This window comes from Camellia sinensis, chromosome 11, assembly GCF_055761805.1.
Source record: "Camellia sinensis isolate YWXY chromosome 11, ASM5576180v1, whole genome shotgun sequence".
Classification (NCBI taxonomy): domain Eukaryota; kingdom Viridiplantae; phylum Streptophyta; class Magnoliopsida; order Ericales; family Theaceae; genus Camellia; species Camellia sinensis.
Genome location: NC_138971.1, coordinates 34,903,913 through 34,928,588, shown reverse-complemented (window position 1 = coordinate 34,928,588; position 24,676 = coordinate 34,903,913). Strand labels below are relative to the sequence as shown.

Here is a 24,676-nt window from a genome sequence, read left to right as displayed (position 1 = left end):
AAATCAAGATCACAATGATGAAAATTCTGTTTTTAAATCGAGAGACCACAATATGCCACATCAAGTGGCGGAGGGACATTGGGGCCAAGGGTCACATACCACCCCTGACTTTTCAAATTATTTTTATTTTTATTTTTTTTGCTTGGGGTAGGTCTTGCTCCTGCTTACAATTACACATAGTGCCCTCCTCCCCCCCCCCCCAAAAAAAAAAAAAAAAAGAAAGACACCACACTACACGCACGTACCACGTTTTTTTTTTTTTTTTGAATCTTAATCCCAAGCCAGCAGTCACGCAAATTTTTTTTTTGAGTGAGTGCACACAACTTCAATTACGGCTAGGGATAGCAATTCGAACTCGGCCTGACGGGAACCGGACTCCCCGTCCCTGATAAGAGTGGTTTTTTTCCGAAAAATACTCCCGATGGGTCGGGATGGTATTCAAAAATAAATTCCCGGTGACATTCGGGCCGGGGACGGTGATACATATTTCATCCCCGGCCCCCCGCCTCGATTATCCCCGATTTATATTATATATATATATATATATATATGTTTAGGGTGTGGTTTGGTTGAACAACTCCTCTCTTTTGAACATTATATTATATATATATATATATATATATATATATGTTGAACAACTCCACTCTCGTACACTCTCTCTCTTCTCTTCACTCTCTCTTCTCTCCACACAGACGCAGTCGGCTCCTTAGGCCACCACCGCCTCCTCTTCCTCTAGGCCACTGCCGCCTCGTCCTCCATCACCTCTTGCGGCCTCGTCCTCCGTCGACTCCTCCGCCAAGCCTCGTCCTCCGTCGTCCTCCGTTGGCTCCTCCTCCATCGTCGCTTTTCGCCTCCTCCTCCTCCCTCCGTCGTCGGCTCCTCCTCCTCCTCCTTCAGCCACGGCAGATCTGAGAAGATCCCGCCACGCCACCACCAGATCTGTCTCTATTTATATATATATATATATATATTTTTATGATGTTGCCGTTGATATTTTTGTTGATGAAAATGATGTTGTTTGATGATCGATGATGTTGTTGATGATGGTTTGTTATTGAGAGAGCTAAACAGATTTGAGAAAATGATGTTGATGATCGATGATGTTACGGGGATTTTCCGGGGTCGGGGAAACCCGATCCCCGTTGGGGGCGGGGTTGGGGGGGTGAGGGGTTCCCCGTCGGGGATCGGGGCCGGGGACGGGGAAGTTTGTAGCTTTGGGGATCGGGGACGGGGAGGGTGATCCCCGGCCCCGCCCCGTTGCCATTCCTAATTACGGCAAGGTTAAAACTCTAAAACCCTAAAAGTATATGAAATTCTTTATTTTTTTTTATTTATTCCTTGTTAACTATCTTCATATTTTTTTCTCCCTTTGTTGCTTTGTAATTTATCAACTCGTGATTCACCAAATTAAAATCACACAACACAGATTTGGAATCATACTACAATCTTGGTATCTTCTCTTCATTGTTTACAGGTAACTTTATTTTTACTTTTAAATAAAAATTATGAGTATTAATTTATAGTTATTTGTTAAGTTTTGATTTGTAAATTTTTTTATTTGTTATTATTTATGTTAAAATAAGAGATTTTGATATGCTAAAATTATGAATCTTAATTGGTAGTGATTTATATTAAAATTAGGAATTTTGGTTTGTTGTTTGTGCTAAAATTAGGGATTTTATTTGTGTTAAAATTAAAAATGTTAATTTGCAGTGATTAATATTTAAATTAGAGATTTTGATTTGTTATAATTTGTGCTAAAATTAGAAATTTTGATTTGAAAAATCGTCGGGGGTCAATTGTAAAAGTTTAAAATTAAAAACTTTTTGTAATGAATATTAATTTCTAATGTTTAATATTAGCTCGAAAAATTATTATTATGTTATTGTTATTGATTGGGAAAGAAAAATTTTGATTTTATAATTAATAGGTGTCCCTCTATATTAAATTCTTGGCTCCGCCACTGGCCACATCACTCTATACAAAAAAATTTGTTCAATTTTTCTTTTATGTATATCTCCACCACTCAAAACTATTAATGCATGGTGAATACGTGATGTATCATGCATGCAACCTATATGAAAAATAAAATATATATTGTAAACTCAAATGCCACGTTCCTCCTAGTTGAAGTGGCTGGCCTCCCATACCAAACACGTAAATCTGCTTAAACCGGGTAAATTTAGAGCCACCAACTCTACTTCATTTTTATATTTTGACAGTAAACAAGACAGGATAATACTCCAACAATTTCCTCGCAAACAGTAGTTATATATTTTTTGGGTGAATTCAGTAGTTATATATTACAAACAAGTACTCACAAACAGTTATATTACATAACAAGCACACTTAACTAGCAATTTCTAGCACAATCAAACAATCTCTAATTTGTACATTTTCTCTAATAGCACCTTTGAAAACACCATTTCTGTTTGATTCGGAACAAAGGAGGGAAGCCATAGCAATACAATCTTCATCCTGAAACATGTTGTCAAACTGGTTTTACATTTTAGGCCAAAGGACATACAAGTACTACCAAAAACAATGAAATTCTACTTGAGAAAATTAAAATTCACTATGAAGTTGCATTCCTCATTAATCTTCCTGTGTGAAATCTTAAAAGGGAAAAAAAGTTTAGAAAAGAAAAAGAAAATGAACATGACAAAAAATACAAACATCACAATAGACATAACATTATAAGATGTTTCAATGCAGTAGCTCACAACTTAGTCCAAAGTCTTCCACTAGTTAGATCAAGATCTTTGGCAAGTTGTTGCCCATGCGGAATACCTAATCAAGATGAGTAAGACACGAAAATAGAAAGAAACAAAATAGGAATTATAAAGTATACGTACACACAAGAACACAAGATTGAAAGTGGTTCATCCCAAAATCAAGCATACATCTCATTGCAATTGTGCAATGATTAGAAAAAAATACAACCAATATACAGAGAACTATGTATTCATAGTTAGATCCACGGTCGAGTGGTAAATATTCAACATCCCCTCCCACTCTTTCTCGGTTTTTATCAAGGTTGAGCTCTTAAACTCCCATTTGGTAATGTTTATGTTTTAATCTTTTGTTTATGTTTTACAAGTATTTTGAAAACGAAAAACAAAAACTTGATTGGTGTCTTATTTTTGTTTTCCAAAAAATGAAAATAATTTTGAAAATTTACTAAATCATACGAGGAAAAAAAAAGAAAAAAAAAGAAGAAGGTATTGTTCTTAATACAACTAGCCAACACAAAATTGATAAAAGGGGTACTACTCATTTTTTTCGAATATTATATTTTAGCAGATGCATTAGAAGAAGAGGTTCAGTAAGTTGTTTAAACATCAACTTCGTTTGAGCACAGTTATCCCAACCCTATGCTCACTTGATATACTCAAATCAGTATATCCATCATAGGGGGAAACTCGCTGATTAGTTCTGAAGATGGTAGGTCATGACCTGACAATTTGCATTGTGTGTACACTTGGGCAAGGCCGGCTCAACTCGTGAAATTGGTGCCCAAGTTCTTTTGTGGCTAAGCTCAGTAGGTTTTTTTCTAGTGGGCCACGCCATGCCAAAGCCAAAAATTTTAGGTCCAGGCCCTAACGAGCTAGCGAGGTGCCTAACCCTAACAATCCTTTTTTTTAAAAAAAAAAAAACAAAAAACAAAAAACATTTTTCCTATTTTTTGCTTGTGGGTCGAGCCAGTGGGCTGATTGATCACCTCTCAAGGGCTAACTGGTCAGTCTACAACACCTAGACCTAGACCTAGTCCCAAGCTAAGCCCTTTTTGGGCTTTGCCAGCCTACCCAAGAATATGGACTGGTCGGGTCACTGGCCGTCAAATGATAACCCTACGATACATTTCGATAGCATCTTAAAAACACAAACTTGTGTCTTTTCATATAGGTTTTTTTAACATGTATACTTACTATGAATAAAAGGAATATAGGTAGAACCAAAACAGTGCAATTCAAATTGCAATTGCATCTTGGTAAGTAGAGAAGCTGTTAGACACAAAGAAGAGGTAGGAGCAACATCTTTAGCTCTAGTTATATCATTGTATGAGAATTAAGAGGCCAGCGAGGAGGTAAAATAGGAATAGTAAGACTAATACCAGGTGGAGAGAAAGAACAAGGAACAGAGGAAGAAGTAGGAGAGGAGACAAGACATGATTGTTGGCAAGAGAAGGACTAGGCTTAGGAGAAACAGAAATATGACTAGGAGAAGAAACGACAACATTATCTACTCCCTCCTTCAAATTCAAACTTAATAATGTGTGGCATGTTCCACAAATTTCATCTATTTTGCTTTATGTTCATCAACTCACATCTGATAATGCTTGCACCATTATATTTGTTGATAAATCATTTGTTATTTAGGACAAACACAGCAACCAAGTTCTATGTAGAGGTCTCTATCGATTTCCTTCCCTCTCATTTTGATCACTGTTCAAAGGTTTTTTCTAGTATTAGTTCTCCAGTTGCTACTTGGCATAAGAGACTAGGGCATCCTTCTTTTTCAGTTGTTTTTCATCATATAGATAAAACTTGTGGTTTTTCCATTTCTCGTAAAGACTGTTCTTTTTGCAGTCATTGTTGTGTCTCAAAGAGTCACAAACATCCTTTTGTATTGACTAATACTAATTCCAATGTTCCTCTTGAGAGAGAGAGAGAGAGAGAGAGAGAGAGAGAGAGAACAAAAAGTTATAAGTTTGTTATAGAGGAGAGGATTGTGTACTGCTAAGCTACATCCTTATGATAGTTTTATAGGTGTGTTATAGTTGTCATTGCAACTTTGTCTTTAGTAGCCTTAGCTGTGGTTATGGTTCCTAAGGTGATAGTATCTAGGAGGCAGATGTGGGGACATAATTTTTGACATGTCCACGTGGCATGACCTTGGCCTAAAGTGCCACATGGCGGAATGTGATTGGCCGAGGTATTTGGTGAAAGACAAAAATCCTAGTGAATGAATGACTCCTAGGTTGGGTGTATTTAGGACTCTTTTGAGAGGTTAACCATAACCCAACTAGGAGAGATGAGTCATCTAGTATTATTCCTAAAAGGAATAAATGTTTGATTTGATCACTACTTTTAGGAGGACACCTTTATATAGGCACCCCCATGTGTGAGAGGTACGTGAGTTTATGTGTGTTAATTTGAGTTACCGTTAATTTGTCGAAATATCTTGAGATATTAGTTTACTGACTTTATCATCGGAGTGCCCTCACGGTTGATGAGCAACCGAGTTAGTTATTCTTCTAATTGTGCAAACGTGGATCTATATAGGCTGTGTGTTCTACAACTGTGTTCCCAAAATTCTAGGAGGAAGATCAAATATTGGTTGTGGTAAAATTTTAGCGCACACATACTCCATACACTTTATTTTTTGATAATTTTTTGAATTACTTCTCTATACTTATTAGACCACATGAATATTGTTACTCAATACATATATATCACATTTTCCAAAAAAATTTACAGAATTAAAAATGAAAATGAAAAAACATAAAATGCTATATGCTTAGTTAAATTAACAAATGAAAAAAAAATGAAAATGGAGTGAAAGAAACTATATTTTGTTCTGGTTAGGTTAAGAATATGAAAAAAAGTGAATTAGATAATAGTACAAAAATAACCATTTTTGTTTAATTAATTTAATTTTGTTTTCCCTGTAATCATTATCCAAATGTAGCATAAATATTATTAAAAATTTTAATATCAATTTTTTATTGCAATTATCTTAAATATATGTAAATAAAATATATAACTTATACGGATAAGTTACAGTCACCTCCCTTGAGATTTCTGACAATTACACTGACCTCCCATTCTATTTCTAAAATTACACTGACTTTCCCTGTGATTAACGGCGTTAATGGGAGGGTTAGTTTAGTAATTTTAACATTAGAGATATTGTTGTTAATAAACATTAAATGTGCGATTATTATTTTGGTTATACCTTATGTAGTGTTTGGTTATTAGTCATTTTTTTTATTTTATTTTAGTTATGACTGAAAAAAAATTAGTTATAATATTTTTTTGATAATTTTTTGAATTACTTCTCTATACTTATTAGACCACATGAATATTGTTACTCAATACATATATATCACATATTCCAAAAAAAATTACAGAATTAAAAATGAAAATGAAAAAACATAAAATGCTATATGCTTAGTTAAATTAAAAAATGAAAAAAAATGAAAATGGAGTGAAAGAAACTATATTTTGTTCTGGTTAGGTTAAGAATATGAAAAAAAGTGAATTAGATAATAGTACAAAAATAACCATTTTTGTTTAATTAATTTAATTTTGTTTTCCCTGTAATCATTATCCAAATGTAGCATAAATATTATTAAAAATTTTAATATCAAATTTTTAATGCAATTATCTTAAATATATGTAAATAAAATATATAACTTATACGGATAAGTTACAGTCACCTCCCTTGAGATTTCTGACAATTACACTGACCTCCCATTCTATTTCTAAAATTACACTGACTTTCCCTGTGATTAACGGCGTTAATGGGAGGGTTAGTTTAGTAATTTTAACATTAGAGATATTGTTGTTAATAAACATTAAATGTGCGATTATTATTTTGGTTATACCTTATGTAGTGTTTGGTTATTAGTCATTTTTTTTATTTTATTTTAGTTATGACTGAAAAAAAATTAGTTATAATATTTTTTTGATAATTTTTTGAATTACTTCTCTATACTTATTAGACCACATGAATATTGTTACTCAATACATATATATCACATATTCCAAAAAAAATTACAGAATTAAAAATGAAAATGAAAAAACATAAAATGCTATATGCTTAGTTAAATTAAAAAATGAAAAAAAAAAATGAAAATGGAGTGAAAGAAACTATATTTTGTTTTGGTTAGGTTAAGAATATGAAAAAAAGTGAATTAGATAATAGTACAAAAATAACCATTTTTGTTTAATTAATTTAATTTTGTTTTCCCTGTAATCATTATCCAAATGTAGCATAAATATTATTAAAAATTTTAATATCAAATTTTTAATGCAATTATCTTAAATATATGTAAATAAAATATATAACTTATACGGATAAGTTACAGTCACCTCCCTTGAGATTTCTGACAATTACACTGACCTCCCATTCTATTTCTAAAATTACACTGACTTTCCCTGTGATTAACGGCGTTAATGGGAGGGTTAGTTTAGTAATTTTAACATTAGAGATATTGTTGTTAATAAACATTAAATGTGCGATTATTATTTTGGTTATACCTTATGTAGTGTTTGGTTATGAGTCATTTTTTTTTATTTTATTTTAGTTATGACTGAAAAAAAATTAGTTATAATATTTGTGGGAATCAACACCACAAATGTTATAACTTGTATATGTTACATATAAAATGGTGTGTATTTTAGAATAACCTATTGTTACGACAAAAGTGATGATGAAACAAATTAAAAAAATTAATTATATAAATATAAGAGAAGTTATTTGGTAGTTTTTAATCAATACTTGACATCATACAGTTTAGTTGTCTAAAAAAAAAAAAAAAAAAAAAAAGAAAAAAAAAAAAGAAGATAAAATTGATGAGTCTTACTATCTTCTTTTTGTTTTTGTTTTTGTTTTTGTTTTTGTTTTTGTTTTTGTTTTTGTTTTTTTTGATGACATGAATCTTACTATCTAAATTAATAAAAATAAAATTGGGACACCATTTGTATTTATTTGAATAGTATTAAATAATATTTTTAAATACTCACATGGGTTTGACTATAAATATATATATACTAGTTGAACCCCGGGGTTGCATTATCGTTGATAAAAATAATATAACAAGACAAATAGAGAAATTTTTTTCAAGAAAATCTCCAACACAAAATACACATTATTCCCGCCGCCCGCACCACCCCCCCCCCCCTCTATCAATCATGAACATATCTAATATGAAATTATGAACCAACAAACAATTTAAATCCTTACTGTCTTAAAATATAACTTCGCGGGTTAGCCAGTCCGAAGGGTTTTCCTTCTCTCTAGCACCAATGATAAAGCTAAAATTGAAAACAAATCCACCTCCGAGTTTTCCCCGCGAAGTTAATTGAAAAATAACATTAATAATTTGCGTGGGTACAAATGATTTTATAAAAATGTGAATATCTTGACAAGTAGTTTGGGGGTGAGTATCTCAAAGAAAAAATAATAGGTGCACTGTTGTCCATAAAACTAACAATGTATTCTCAATCACAAAAAAATAAAATAATAATAATAAAATTAAGTGTTTAAATCAATTTATTACTTAGGAGTAATATCGTAATAGTGGCTTAAATCCAAAGTATAAAGAACAATCATTTGTTAAACACTGAAAACACAAGATATGTCACGCCCTCAAAATAAACCCACTATCTATATATCATTGACATGCAATATTTAAAGAAAACAATTTATTAAATCATTCATCAGAGTATTACTAAGTAAAAGCATTACATGTAACATCAAATTAAATGCCCTATGGGCTTACATCTTTCCAGGCCAACACTTGGACACAAAAATATGAGTTCTAACTCAAGTACAAATAAAGACCTAGGCTTGAATGTTTATCAAATAAAAACAAATAACTAAAGATAGTCTTCAAAATCCAAATCCTTCCAAGCTAAGTCCTTGGAGGTAGCTTATCACCTGGACCTGAAAATGATGTTCCCATAAAGGGTGAGCCACAGCCCAGTAGAAAAATACTAAACCAAATATAAGCATTGAATAAAGCTATGGCATTCAACAGATGGTTAACCAAGATAATCAATTACATTATTATACAGTTTCATGGCACTAATGTCTATGACACGTTTCACTTTTCTTTATTATCAATATGGCTCAGAACCTGGCCAAACTTGCAACAGTGAACTATAAATGTTATATTCACATTACTTCCAATATCAAACAAACAAATGAGACTCAGGCTCATATCAAAACACTTCATACTTCCCGTTTGATACACATTTTAGTGCTGTATCAATAACATGTAAAAACACTTCAATATAATAAGCACACATAATAGTGATGCTAATGGAGTCCATCCCCTATCTCCTCCCAAACAAAATCCGGTTTAGAGGTCCATCCCCTATCTTCCCCTAAACCGTGGAGTACATCCCCTATCTCCTCCCAAACAATATGCAAATGCAATGCTCAATCAATACACGTATTTTCTGTATTAATTCAACAGTCAAAATTTATGACTTAACCAATGTGATTAGTTTCAGTTATTCCTAATCCACATGCAATGTCTACAACAATCACGACTATCCTCCACCGATAGCCCAAAATAGTTATTTCTAGACTGGAAATAAATATATCAACAATTCAATAGGCGAGTGATTTAAATAATCCAACTATACCATTTAATCAATGAATTCCCCAATTTCATGAATTTAACCAAATTCCCCAATTTCCTTAAATTAATTGTACAAATTAATTTATTAATACAACTAGGGTTTTTCCCAAAATTACCAAAGTACTCCCAACATATCAAAATACCAAAACTTAGAACAAAACTTATAAAATGGAGTAGGAAATCCCTACCTCGAAGAAAATAACCCGAATGGAGAAGACGGAGATGAAGACCCAAATTCCAAAGTGCTCCAAACCACCAAACGTTCAGATTAAATGGAAGCCCTCGACTCACGCTATCTTTTTAATAAAGCAACTAGGGTAGAAACACCCTAAAAGGTGATGAAACCTAAGAGAGAAGGTAAGTAGAGGGAGAGAGAACTCGGAACTAGGGTTTTAGGATCAAAATGATGTGAAAAAAATGTTTTAAAAACCGCTGCTGTGTATATAAACCCGACAGGCTCGCTCGAGCGAACACTTGGTCGCTCGAGCGACCAGACACACGAAACCCTCGCTCGAGCGAAGAAAATCTCGCTCGAGCCAAGAATGCAATGCTTCAGGTCTGCAACCCAGAAGCACGCTCGCTCGAGCGAAGAAACACTGCTCTCAGGTCTATACTAAACGCAATAGCTCGCTCGAGCGAAGAAAAGCTAGCTCGAGCCACCAGACACAAAATATAACCCTCGCTCGAGCGACCAACCCAAAACTGGACAGCAACACTTGGTTTCCAAACCCAACCAACCAGAAACAAACCTGCCTAACACATCCTATAACTCCAAATGAGAAAATAAAGGACGACAACAACAATTATACAATGACAGAATATACGGAACCTAAGTCCGGATACAATAATCAAATGGGAAAAAGACCGGGGTCGCTATAACCTCCCCCCCTTAAAAGAATTTCGTCCCCGAAATTAAGCATAAGTTTTTGAAAACAGGTTTTTTTTTTTTTTTTTTTTTTTTTTTTTTTTTTTTTTTTTTAATTCCAACAACATAACGTCACAACAATGAACAAATTGACCCGATACCGGTCCTTTCATCTCTTATCAACAGGCATCTCATAATATATATAAAACAACAAATACTTCAACCTGCATTAGTATTATGCATTTTTTTTTTTAAACAGTTCTCAATATCATATTCAATTTCATGATAGAACTCTAATTCAACAATATATATTCAACATATGCAACGTTACCATAAACTTCCATAATGAGGCAAGTTTCCATGTACTTCCATTAAACCAAAACATTTACAATGTTCTTAAAGTTCATTACAATTACGAAATTTCGACACATGATTACACATCACCAAACAAGTCCGGATATTTCTCGCGGACTTCCAATTCACGTTCCCAAGTGGCTTCCTCCACTCCGTGATGCTTCCACAGAACTTTTACCAAAGGAATGGTCTTGCCTCGCAAAACTTGATCCCGCCTATCCAAGACCCGAACCGGTCTCTCCTCAAACGAGGCATCCTCGTCAACCACTAAATCAGTCCAATCCAACACATGTGATGGATCCGGCTCATACTTCCGAAGCATACTCACATGAAACACGTCATGTACTCCGGACAACTGCGGTGGCAAAGCTAAACGATAGGCAGCCTCGCCAATCCTCTCAAGGATCTCAAAAGGACCAATGAACCGAGGGGACAACTTCCCGCTCTTCCCAAACCTCATCAATCCCCGTCTAAGTGATATCTTCAGAAAGACATGATCACCCATGTCAAACACCAAAGGTCTCCTCCTACGGTCGGCATAAGATTTCTGACGACTTTGTGCTGTAACAAGCCTCTTACGGATAAGCTCAACTTTCTCCGTCGTTTCCCTCACCAACTCCGGACCCAATAGAGGTGCATCACCCACCTCGGCCCAACAAACAGGAGATCTACACGGTCAGCCATACAAGGCCTCAAACGGTGTCATACCGATACTAGACTGGAAACTGTTGTTGTAGGCAAACTCCACCAACGGCAAGTGCCTCTCCCACGACCCACTAAAGTCTAGAACACAACCCCGAAGCATATCCTCAAGGATCTGAATAGTACGCTCGGACTGCCCGTCAGTCTGAGGATGACAAGCCGTGCTAAAGGTCAACTTAGTGCCTAAGGCACTCTGCAAACTCTGCCACAACCTGGCAGTAAAACGAGGATCTCTATCTGAGACGATCGTCACTGGGACCCCGTGCAACCTTACTATGTCCCGAATGTATACGTCGGCCAGATGATCGACTGAATCTCTAACACGCATAGGAATAAAGTGCGCCGACTTAATCAACCGGTCTACAACCACCCAAACAGCATCACTACCCTGCTGAGTCCTCGGAAGACCTACTACAAAGTCCATAGTGACATGCTCCCATTTCCACTCAGCAATAGGCAAGGGTTGTAACAAACCCGCTGGCCTCTGATGCTCGGCCTTTACTTGCTGACAAGTAAGGCACTTAGACACAAAAGCTGCCACATCTCTCTTCATACCCCGCCACCAAAACTGCCGACCCAAATCCCGATACATCTTAGTACCTCCCGGATGCACCGCAAGGCGTGAATGATGAAACTCTCGGAGTACCTCCTCTCGACAAGACTCCGGCACAAACAGACAGTCTCGGTATCTCACACTCAGGTCGGGATACACCGTCAAACCCTTCTCAACCTTCCCACCGAAAATCTTCTCACGGAGGGATTCTACCTCAAGGTCACCCCTTTGAGCCTCTAACACTCGAGTCACAAGTGTAGGCTGTGCAACAACAGAAAACAAGGCCGCAGCCTCAACGGATTCGCCCAAAAGCAAATCAAACTCCCCAAGTGCACCCAACATCTCCCATTCCCGGATGGCTATACTAGCGATGTCACCAACAGATTTCCTGCTAAGGGCATCGGCCACCACATTGGCCTTCCCCGGATGATAATGCAACTCGAAGTCATAATCCTCAATAAACTCCATCCACCTCCTCTGCCTCAAATTCAAGTCTTTTTGTGTAAACAAATATTTCAGACTCTTATGATCCGAGAATACATCAAACCTCTCACCATAAAGATAATGCCTCCAAATCTTCAAGGCAAATATCACAGCTGCTAACTCTAAATCATGCGTAGGGTAATTCTTCTCGTGAATTTTCAACTGACGCGAGCCATAGGCAACTACTTTCCCTTCTTGCATCAACACACAACCCAGACCCTCTCGTGAGGCGTCACAATAGACTACATAACCCAACCCTCTCTCCGGAATAATCAAGACTGGAGCGGTGGTCAGTCTAACTTTCAACTCCTGGAACGACCTTTCACAAGTCTCACTCCATACAAACTTGACTCCCTTCCGAGTCAATCTAGTCAAAGGTGAAGCTAACCTGGAGAAATCCTTCACAAACCGACGATAATACCCAGCTAACCCCAGAAAACTGCGGATCTCAAACACACTCTTAGGCTGTGCCCAATCTTGCACTGCCTCAGTCTTGGATGTATCAACAGACACTCCTTCCCCAGTAACTACATGGCCTAAGAACTTGACCTCTTCTAGCCAGAACTCACACTTCCCAAACTTAGCATAAAGCTTATGGGCTCTAAGTAACTCAAGCACCACTCTCAAGTGTTCCTTCTGCTTCTCCTCAGAAGATGAATAGATAAGGATGTCGTCCACGAAGACGACTACAAAACGATCTAAAAATTCCCGGAATATCCGGTTCATCAAATGCATAAATACTGCCGGTGCATTGGTGAGCCCAAATGGCATCACCAAAAACTCATAGTGGCCATACCGCGTACGGAATGCCGTCTTCGGAATATCCTCCTCCCTGACTCTCAACTGATGATAACCCGATCTCAAGTCTATCTTCGAGAAACAACGGGAACCCTTCAACTGATCGAACAGATCATCTATACGAGGCATAGGGTACTTATTCTTAACCGTAGCCCGATTCAATTTCCGGTAATCTATACAAAGTCTCAAAGCACCACCTTTCTTTTTAACAAAGAGGGCCGGTGCTCCCCATGGAGAAACACTAGGATGTATATAGCCCTTATCTAGCAACTCCTGGAGTTGGATTTTCAACTCAACTAACTCAGCTGGGGCAAAACGATAAGGTGCCATAGAAATCGGCGCCGTGCCGGGCACTAAGTCAATAGAGAACTCAATCTCTCTGTGAGGTGGCAAACCAACAAGGTCCTCGGGAAAGACGTCCGAATAATCACAAACCACTCTTGGCAACACAGTCTGGGTCTCATTACACTCACCATTCTCAAAGCTAGCAAGTAGACCACTAAGCTCACTCCGCCCTCGTAGATCATACCCCGGTGGCAAAACACTACCAACCCGGTCCCCCAGAAAATGAAAACACTCCCCGCTCACGGTACAACAAGTGACCCTCTGGCGGTAGCAATCAATAACTGCCCGGTATGACGATAACCAGTCCATACCCAAAATAACATCAAAGCCCTTCATGGACATAACTACAAAAGGAAACGGAAGTCTATGATCAGCGACCTCTATATCACAACCCCTGACACCTTGTTTCAAGATGAATTCACCCCCAAGAGGTGACACTACACAAATAGGAGATGCTAACTGTGCTAACTCCAACTCCAAAATAGATGCAAATGCAGCAGACACAAAGGAATGAGATGCACCCGTATCAATCAAAACACTAGCAAACGAGTTACAAAACAAGAAGGTACCTCTCACAACTGATGGTGCCGGCACAAGATCCTGCGCGGTAACAGCGTACACGCGCCCAGACGACCTCTGATCAACCTGCTCACCCCTAGGAGCATAAGATTGCTGCACCGACTGGGACGATGAAGCCCCCTAATTGGCCCTCGAGGCCTGACCCAACTGAGCTGGCTGCTGACCTTGAATCTGCCTCAAACCAGATGCACCAGATGTGCCACGCAACTGCGGGCAATACCTCTTCATATGCCCTGGCTGACCACACTGATAACACGAGAGTGGCTGGACTCTACCCAGACTCTGGCTTTGAGATCGAGCCGAAGATGATGATGCTCTCTGCACTCCTCCCCTCTGAGGACAAACTGGAGACTTGTGGCCCAGCTGGCCACACTTGAAACAGGTAATGTCTCCCTGACTGCCTTTCCCTGAACTAGCACTCGGCACAGGAAAAGTCGATCTAGAAAAGCTACCCGGAGACTGCTGAGGATTAAAACCCTTCTGTCTCCTACCATCACTCTGACCATCCTGACTCCTCTTGGAGCCCTTCTGTCCTTCCTCCTCCTCCTGCATCATGATTTCCATGTGGGCTGCAGTATCAACCATACGCCCATAATCCCGAATCATAGTTCCCCCAACTCGCAGCTTGAGGCCATGCCTCAACTTCTTCTCAAACTCGATACAACGGCGTTTCTCCGACGCCATCAACTCAGGTGCAAACCTGGACAAGCTAGTAAATGCAGCCTCAAACTCGGCCACTGAAGAACTCGACTGCTTAAGCTGGCAGAACTGGTCTCTTAGCTTCTCCCTAACTGTTGTAGATAAGAACCTCTCCTGGAAAGCATTCACAAAAGCCTCCCACGTACCTCCTATACATCCCTTAGTGAACTTTCACCACTGACCCGCATCCCCCTTCAGCTGGAAAGATGCCAGGGTAACTTTCAACCCCTTGTCTTCGATGCCAAGCATCTCAAACGTCTTCGTTGTCTGTTCGAGCCATTCATCTGCCTTAAGCGGCTCTTTAGGATCACCCACAAATTCATCCGGGTTAGACCGGAAAAACTCCCTCTTCAGAAAGGAAGGTCCTGCATCCGCAACAACAACCCGAGCTTGATTCTCAGCTCTGAGAATGCCTACTGACTCCCTGAATGCCCCTACTATCTCTCGGGCTAAAGCGCCCATAGCCTGCTGGCCTACTGGCTCGGCCACATTGGCCTGGCCAATTCCCTCCTGAACTGCCGGAATCTCCTCTGGCACAGGCACTTCTTGCCTACCCGGCCTACCGCGCCTACCGCGTCCTCGTCCTGACATCCTAATAAAGGAAACAAAGACGTTAGCACATTAATAAATGTGCCGAAGCTAAACACTCGCATCCTAATGCATTGGACAACAATAATTCATTCCACGTAAGCACATAATCACATAAGCACCTACGAATTTCATTCCTGGATGATGATAGTCCCGAAGCGTTACTATAGTTCTGGTTGGAAGCAGCATTGATCAAGTGCCTTTCCAACAAGACTACTAGAAACTCAAGGGTCCAATCAACATCCTAAGAACTACATTCCATACCCACATAGTCACATAAACATGTTATCATGTAAGCATATAACATTACACTAAGTCTCTATCAAACGAGACGAACCCATTGTGATACTAATCACTTCCCACGTACCCAAAGTATTCAAACCCGGTACGCTCTGATACCAAGTTGTCACCCCCTCAAAATAAACCCACTATCTATATATCATTGACATGCAATATTTAAAGAAAACAATTTATTAAATCATTCATCAGAGTATTACTAAGTAAAAGCATTACATGTAACATCAAATTAAATGCCCTATGGGCTTACATCTTTCCAGGCCAACACTTGGACACAAAAATATGAGTTCTAACTCAAATACAAATAAAGACCTAGGCTTGAATGTTTATCAAATAAAAACAAATAACTAAAGATAGTCTTCAAAATCCAAATCCTTCCAAGCTAAGTCCTTGGAGGTAGCTTATCACCTGGACCTGAAAATAATGTTCCCATAAAGGGTGAGCCACAGCCCAGTAGAAAAATACTAAACCAAATATAAGCATTGAATAAAGCTATGGCATTCAACAGATGGTTAACCAAGATAATCAATTACATCATTATACAGTTTCATGACACTAATGTCTATGACACGTTTCACTTTTCTTTATTATCAATATGGCTCAGAACCTGGCCAAACTTGCAACAGTGAACTATAAATGTTATATTCACATTACTTCCAATATCAAACAAACAAATGAGACTCAGGCTCATATCAAAACACTTCATACTTCCCGTTTGATACACATTTTAGTGATGTATCAATAACATGTAAAAACACTTCAATATAATAAGCACACATAATAGTGATGCTAATGGAGTCCATCCCCTATCTCCTCCCAAACAAAATCCGGTTTAGAGGTCCATCCCCTATCTTTCCCTAAACCGTGGAGTACATCCCCTATCTCCTCCCAAACAATATGCAAATGCAATGCTCAATCAATACACGTATTTTCTGTATTAATTCAACAGTCAAAATTTATGACTTAACCAATGTGATTAGTTTTAGTTATTCCTAATCCACATGCAATGTCTACAACAATCACGACTATCCTCCACCGATAGCCCAAAACAGTTATTTCTAGACTGGAAATAAATATATCAACAATTCAATAGGCGAGTGATTTAAATAATCCAACTATACCATTTAATCAATGAATTCCCCAATTTCATGAATTTAACCAAATTCCCCAATTTCCTTAAATTAATTGTACAAATTAATTTATTAATACAACTAGGGTTTTTCCCAAAATTACCAAAGTGCTCCCAACATATCAAAATACCAAAACTTAGAACAAAACTTATAAAATGGAGTAGGAAATCCCTACCTCGAAGAAAATAACCCGAATGAAGAAGACGGAGATGAAGACCCAAATTCCAAAGTGCTCCAAACCACCAAACGTTCAGATTAAATGGAAGCCCTCGACTCACGCTATCTTTTTATTAAAGCTACTAGGGTAGAAACACCCTAAAAGGTGATGAAACCTAAGAGAGAAGGTGAGTAGAGGGAGAGAGAACTCGGAACTAGGGTTTTAGGATCAAAATGATGTGAAAAAAACGTTTTAAAAACCGCTGCTGTGTATATAAACCCGACAGGCTCGCTCGAGCGAACACTTGGTCGCTCGAGTGACCAGACACACGAAACCCTCGCTCGAGCGAAGCAAATCTCGCTCGAGCCAAGAATGCAATGCTTCAGGTCTGCAACCCAGAAGCACGCTCGAGCGATAGAATTCTCACTCGAGCGAAGAAACACTACTCTCAGGTCTATACTAAACGCAATAGCTCGCTCGAGCGAAGAAAAGCTGGCTCGAGCCACCAGACACAAAATATAACCCTCGCTCGAGCGACCAAGCCCTCGCTCGAGCGACCAACCCAAAACTGGACAGCAACACTTGGTTTCCAAACCCAACCAACCTGAAACAAACCTGCCTAACACATCCTATAACTCCAAATGAGAAAATAAAGGACGACAACAACAATTATACAATGACAGAATATACGGAACCTAAGTCCGGATACAATAATCAAATGGGAAAAAGACCGGGGTCGCTATAAGATATACCACACATGCTTGCAACATGGGTCATGCATAAATTAATTCATCAAAATGTGTTGAGGCATCTCTAGGTATGAGACTAGTTTTCTTTTAGGAAGTAGATTATCCTGAAACATAACATTGTTAAAATCTGTGTTACATGGACTCGGCAGTTGGAGGCGAAGTACCAGTGTCGACACGACACGACACGGGTGCGGGAATGGGATCTGTGTCGGATTCGCCTCCTCTCTCTCGGACACGGCTAATCGAAAAGGAAGAAGAAGATTGAGAGACTTACATGGATGTGTTGGGTTGGAGATCTGGATTTGTTGGATCATAGCTTCATCGACGAGTAAATCTCGGCTACAATAACCACATCATCTAGAGTTAGAACCGAGAGAGAGAGAGAGAGTCATAATCACCAAGTAGGAAGGAGAAGAGAGCTTCGATCTGTGGTAGAGAAAGAGAGAGTCATAATCACCAAGTGGAAAGGAGAAGAGAGCTTCGATCTGTGAGAGAGAGTCATAATCACCAAGTGGGAAGCAGAAAGAGAAGAGAGAGCTTCGATCTGTGAGAGGGAGAGAGATCTGTGCGTATTTCTTTTTTTTATTTTTTTGAACTCTGCTATACGTATTTCAGAGAGAGGAAAGAGGAGAAAAAGGGTGAGAAGAGATAAATGATATACAGTTGGAGATCTGCTAGGTTTGGCTAATGGGCTACAGCCAAATAAATAAAATAAAAGATTAGGCCTTTTAGTGTTTTGTATTTGTCTTATTTCATCTGGGCCTAGATTGTTTTATTCTGGGTAATTTAATATTTTGGGCCTAAATAAAATAAGTTTGGGCCTATTTAATTTTTTAGTGTTTTGTAATTGGCCAACATCTTTATGAAAATAAAAATAACTTATTTTATTATATATAATATAATTTATTTTATATCTAAAATAATTTTTATTTGTTATTTATATTTTATTTGTTTTTTTTAACAAAATCTGTTATTTATTCCTTATTTTTTTTAACTCATCTTCATAAAATAAATATATATTTTTTAAAAAAAAACTATTTAACGTATCCCCGTACCCGTATTCAAATTTGGATTCATATCCACGTATCCTCAATTTTTAATTTTGAAGTGTCCGACCCCTACCCGAGTCCGTGTAACATAGGTTAAAATGTGCAAGTTCACCATTTACACTTTTGAAATTTCTCGTACTGGCTTTTATTGTCATAAAAAAATTGAGGTACGTCAAAATGTGAATACCAAAGAGAATTTTTTTCACTCACCCTTGGACATAAACGACCAAGGCACTGCCATTTGATGCACCAGCAAGTGAAGTGATGCAATAATTCTTGTCCCACTGCTCCAAAATCCACTCCTGATGAAGAATTTAGAAATAATAGACTTAAAGAAGCAATGGATAATTTGATTAATGAATTTTTAGAACTCATGGTAAGGACTATAACACATACCTTGTGCAAGAAAACGGGTGAGAGTTCATGGACTTTGGATGTAAAACCTGTCCTTGCATCCATAATAACTACCCACAGATTTCCTAAAGAAGCTAGGCAACTAATGTACAAACCATCTTCCTTTCCTTTCTTTGCATGTTGGTCGAGTCTCGAATACATTGCAACACATGTTTATTGACTCCTACTTGAGTATTCTTTCAGAAATAAATGACAATTCTAATCAAAGGTAGTTTAGCCTGGAAAATTAACCACACTTGCTGAGATAAAATTTCCAAGCCTATGAGAATCCATACATGACAAAGAAAGTACTACTTCAAATGGAGAGGAACATGGTTACCCATAATGACTCATGGTTTGACTATTAAAAGCTGCGTTAAATTCGTAAGAGATGAAGAAAATTTTCTATAGCAAAAAATTAAAGAAAAGAAATATGTTTTCCCCAGCTTTATCTCTATTTCATCGGTGACCTGGAACTATAGATTGAGATCGATCGAGTAGCAGGAGTACCTAATTGAACTTTTTTGCGAGTCCGCGCACCATCTTCCAAATCCACAAGTGAGCTCCCCTTTTTCTAACCCACCTATAATACATGGCATGTTTAACAACAAATATTTAGAAACAACAACACACAAACTGTAGACAATTGCTCAATTGACATAAATCTACAACCAACAACCTTCAAGGCTTCATCAAAATTCATATCGGGCAACATCTTGTCTTTTTCTTTTTTAAAAAGAGCAGGAACTGGTTTGTTTTTTGGTTCACAATTTTGTTAAATGTAGGGTGTGGTTAATATTATTGAATAGAAAATATTAAATATTTTGTGTATTTTGTGTTGCAGTTTTTTTTTAAAACAAATCATTGCAATTTTGCTATCGCGTATTATTTCTTGCAATGAAGCTCTGTTTGTAAATAGACAAAACAAAATAACTTCAAAGTTGGACGGTTAGAATAGTGTGAGTTTCATGTGGCAGCCATCAATTCCACATTATGAGAGAGAGAGAGAGAGAGAGAGAGAGAGAGAGAGAGAGAGAGAGAGAGAGAGAGAGGGAACTAATCACATTTAAAAGCAAATAGCACAAATTGATTCTCAATTCCCAATAATATTTGGGAATACACATTTAAAAACACATAATTTTAGCACAAAATCAACTCTAAAATCAACAGCAATTAGAAGACGTATTTTGTATTTGAGAATAAATCACATTAATCGTGTTGTTCCTCCATGATATCCGTAACATTTATTAAAAACAGGTAAGTGTGTTGCAGCCATCAATTCCACATCATGAGAGAGAGAAAGAGAGAGAGAGAGAGAGAGAGAGAGAGAGAGAGAGAGAGAGAGGGAACTAATCACATTTAAAAACAAATAGCACAAATTGATTCTGAATTCCCAATAATATTTGGGAATACACATTTAACAGCACATAATTTTAGCACAAAATCAACTCTAAAATCCCAAAAAAATCAACTCTAAAATCAACTCTATATCAAATTAATTCATCCTCTACACGATTTGGTCTTAGATGAAACCTAATTTACTTCCGGAAGTTGCTTTTAGAATCCCAAAAAAATTTAATCCATTTACCCAAAAAAACCTTACACGTTTTCAGTTTTTAATTGCATCTTCTTCACCCTTTGGGTTTTCATTTTTTTAATTCTATCATTAGAATGTTGGTTCTGTTTATAGGAAAATCAATGGAATTCTTTTTTTTATGATTTAATCAATTTCTACAAATCTAGCCATAGATGGAGATGATTAATGAGAAATGATTTTGGTTGTCAACCCTTACCCACACAGTTTTGATTCTTGGGTACATGTTAAATAGATGCACACCAGATGTTTGTCAATATGTCTCAATAAATAAAGAGTTTAACAGCCTCAATTTGCCGAAACAGATTACATATTTGTTGTATGCATTTGACTTGGAACCTACCACAATTAATTGAACAAAAGTTAATCAAGAAAGCAAGAAACTTTCTCCAAAAAATATGGCAGGACAGCAGCAGGGTCTGTGAAAACAAAACTGAAACATAAAATATATATATATATATATATCGGATTGTTAAGATTAATATTAAAAAAAAAAAACGAAAAAACAAACCCGATTTATGCTTGACAAAATGAGTACACCTCGAAAAAAAACTCCTCCAAACAAAAATAAGGCTTAATTTGGGAATTGGGCCAATGGTTGAATTCCAATTTTCTTTTAATCAATTAGTTTGTGTGTGATGATGTTACTATTGTTGTCGTTGGTAGTGCTGTTGTTTGGTCTATGGCTCACCATGTGTTTGACAAAATGTTGAAATGAAATTGGAATAGGCTCACTATTTATTTACTTAGTTGTTTGTTGTTATTCTTTATGTTTTGTTTTGTTAATCCCATGAGATCAAAACTGTGACTTCTTGCATTCTCTCTCCGTGTTATCCTATTCTCAGCTTTTTAATCATTTTGTTCGCATATAATCTTGAAAATTCATTTTCCTAATTGTCAACCTATCATGTGGACTTGCTTAGAGTTTCAGCTTTTTAGGTAATTTCCTTCTCCACTCATAATCAAGATGATTTTCACCAAAGAAATTGTTTTTGGTGCATTATCTATGATTTTCCTACAAATGATATAACACAAACATCTTGCCCAAGTGCTGGACTAATCTTAGGAGTCTTAGTACGCTACCTTGTGAACTTAAACCAAATAATCTAACATAATGATAATGATACAGATGAAATAAACAACCAGATATTCAAAAAGTATATGAGGTAAACGCCTAAGAGTCTAAGACAGACACGATTAGCCATATGGCAAGCACCATGTAGAACTCATAAAACTTTGGCTTTTACCAATCCATACCAAGAAAGATGAAACAAACTGGGATTTCTTAGAGAAGAAACCAAGGGAAAACAGAGAATGAAAAGATTCAGTCGCTAAAAAAAGATGAGAAGATATCAATGTACAAAACCAAATATTGCATGCAGAACCAAAAAAAAAATTGTCTATGGTTCCTTAATTTTTACTTCATTACATGAAAGTTGTGTGCAAGTTCATAAAACAAAATCTCTTATGCTGTGTTTGGTTGGGGGATTTGGAGAGGGATTTGGAAAGGAAAAGGAAAAAAGTGTGTGAAACTAGGTAAAATTTAGGCATGTTTTATTTATATTTCACTTATCTTTTCCATTTCCCTTTCCAAATCCCTCCTCAAATCCCCCACCCAAACACAGTATTAGAGTAACATTATTTTCAAGACCAACATAGAATTCACTAATGACATTCACACCATGTACTTGGGTGTCATAGAATTCATAGAATAACAATAACAACCCAACGAAGATTTCAGCAGGTGCACAAAGTTTGACATGCATTAGGATGCTTTTAATTCAAGTGGGAAAGCTTCTATTCACTATGTGGTCTTCAACTCTAAGAGTGAAAATTTTGTATTTCCATTGACAATAGCAACAGTCCATGGCTCGTTATCCCAAAATGTTTCAGTTTCTTTTCTTAGTACTTGATTTTTGAATTGTTTAAGTTGATCAAGAAATTAGTCAAATATTTAGACCTTGACTGTACATCTAAGAAGTTTGAATAGTGTGCATGTTTGTTGTTTCCTTTTATATGTAGGACAAATTCGCATTCATCATTATGTGTAGGGAATGTTTATCCTCTATGAAGCACGGATAGTTCAAATAGGGTGACGTATCCGTATCGTATCCGTATCGGATACCGATACTCCTTGGATACTCGCGGATACGTATCAGATACTTATTAAAAGTATCGGATACTTCTTAATTATTTTTTCATTAATTTTGGAGTATCGGATACTTAATTTTGAAGTATCGGATACTCCAAGTCATGTTTTCTTGTTTTATGAAATTAGAATTGTAACATTTCTTGCATAGTAATAAAATATAATATAATTGCAAGTATAAATATAATAATGTTTTTCTTATACTTTGTTACGTTCTTCAATAAGAAGAGCATAGTGAGTTAAATAATAGAATTTATCAAATTGATGTATCCTAATTATTTCATGCATGTCCCTTATAACTACATAGAAAGTAAGAATTAACAAGAGAATATAACAATGGTAAAATTAAATATCAATAAATAAATAAGTAAGTAAACTTGAATACAATATTTTTCACTAGTATCGAAGGAAAAAGTATAGGGACAAGTTGTAAATTGTTCTATTATTGTAATATAAATATATTAAACTTGATACTGAAATGAAATATTTGCAAGACCTATTAAAAATTTAAAAAGTAAACAAGCTACTAGCTTAATTTAATATAAAATTCTTAAAAGATAATATTTTGCATTATAAAATTACATTGTGGTTTCTCAACGTTCTTTAACTTATGTGTGACTCACTATTAACAATTTTAAAAAGTATATTTTTCACAAACGTATCCTAACCGTACCCGTATCCTATTTTTTAAGGTTTTGTCGTATCGTCATATCCGTATCTCGTATCCTGAATGGGCTATATTGATGCCTATGACACTTAGTATTCTTTGGCTGAATAAGAATTTATAATTCTATGCAGTGAAATGGGTACACTAAAGACACTCAATAAATTAATAATATAGCATGTACATGTAGTAATTTATAAGAAAAAATGATGTTTGTGACGCAGAAGTTTTTCTGAACACTGCATCTTACATGGTTTTAGTCACTCAATCAATCCTATTTACTTTATGTGCACCTGTAAAGAAACTAATCACAAATGTGGAATTACCAAAGTGCGAAGATTGAAAGGGAACTAATTACCAATGTAGGGTCCATGTTCTGTGGTTCACAACATGTATAATCAAATAGATAATATGATATAAAACACAATAGAAAATTTTTAAGGTGAGGCACCACATTCTATAGGAGTTCAATGTATTAACTTCCATGTCAAACAACTCCAACTCCAACTCAAATGTAAAATAGTTTGAGTTTTTAATATGTCTCTTGATTGGATTGGAATTTTCAACCTAGAAAATTGGATGGGTTTTCTTTTTTGTTCGGAGCATTCAGCAGCCGAATTCCTCAATGATTGAGACATATTAACAAACACATGCTGTGCGTATCAGGAAGAGGACCGACAGATACACAAAACAGTAACACAGTTTTAAATAGCAGCAATTACATTAGAAATATACGAAATCACAGGTGTACGTACCAGGATTTGCAAGAGCAGAGCTTTGGATGCCAAATTTTCACAGCGTTACGGTACGAAGAGGACCGACAGTTATGCAAGAAGAGGACAACAAGCACTCCTTCGAGAAGATATTATATATATATATATATACATATATCTCTTGTGAGAAAGCCCATCTTCGAAGGGGTAAATTTTGTTTTCTTCTTCCTTGTCGGTGAACCAAACGTGGTAGGGAGGAGCTCTGGGAAATAGAGAACCCGAAGACCACCGTTTTCCAGACTGAATCATGGAATTTGTTTGTTTCTGTGTGTGGCCCAGCCGAACAACACGTAGGCAACCCAAATCTGGACAAAACAAAAAAGCCCTAAGAAACAAAGAACCATAGACTTACAACAGATGAGGCAGACGCACGAAACGT

At 36.7% G+C, this 24,676-nt stretch overlaps 1 protein-coding gene across 5 annotated transcripts; it reads right to left on the bottom strand.

Moving 5' to 3' along the window:
* Positions 1 to 15,784: 15,784 nt before the first annotated feature.
* On the bottom strand, positions 15,785 to 24,676 carry LOC114300923 (casein kinase 1-like protein HD16). Of its 5 annotated transcripts, none has more exons than XR_014343731.1 (6): positions 24,280 to 24,676; positions 19,121 to 19,700; positions 18,935 to 19,026; positions 18,133 to 18,272; positions 17,950 to 18,014; positions 15,785 to 16,053 (listed from the first exon to the last, which is right to left on the bottom strand). XR_014343731.1 is itself a non-coding variant. In XM_082893723.1 (6 exons), exons 2-6 carry the CDS (start codon positions 19,177 to 19,179, stop codon positions 16,022 to 16,024), a joined length of 276 nt encoding a protein of 91 aa, XP_082749849.1. In that variant the 5' UTR covers positions 19,180 to 19,700; positions 24,280 to 24,676; the 3' UTR covers positions 15,785 to 16,021. The 5 variants fall into 5 exon arrangements, 2 of the variants coding, with proteins under 2 accessions (XP_082749849.1, XP_082749848.1); XM_082893723.1 differs by having other exon boundaries at positions 18,133 to 18,160; XR_014343732.1 differs by lacking the exon at positions 18,133 to 18,272 and having other exon boundaries at positions 17,950 to 18,101.

Excerpts from the sequence above, each read along its gene's own strand:
- LOC114300923 (XM_082893722.1), bottom strand. The coding sequence starts at position 19,279 with ATGTATTCGAGACTCGACCAACATGCAAAGAAAGGAAAGGAAGATGGT. Across the intron at positions 19,027-19,120 it reads CACCCGTTTTCTTGCACAAG|GAGTGGATTTTGGAGCAGTG; the intron begins GTATGTGTTATA and ends ATTCTTCATCAG. Across the intron at positions 18,015-18,934 it reads TTGGTCGTTTATGTCCAAGG|CCGAGATTTACTCGTCGATG; the intron begins GTGAGTGAAAAA and ends TGGTTATTGTAG.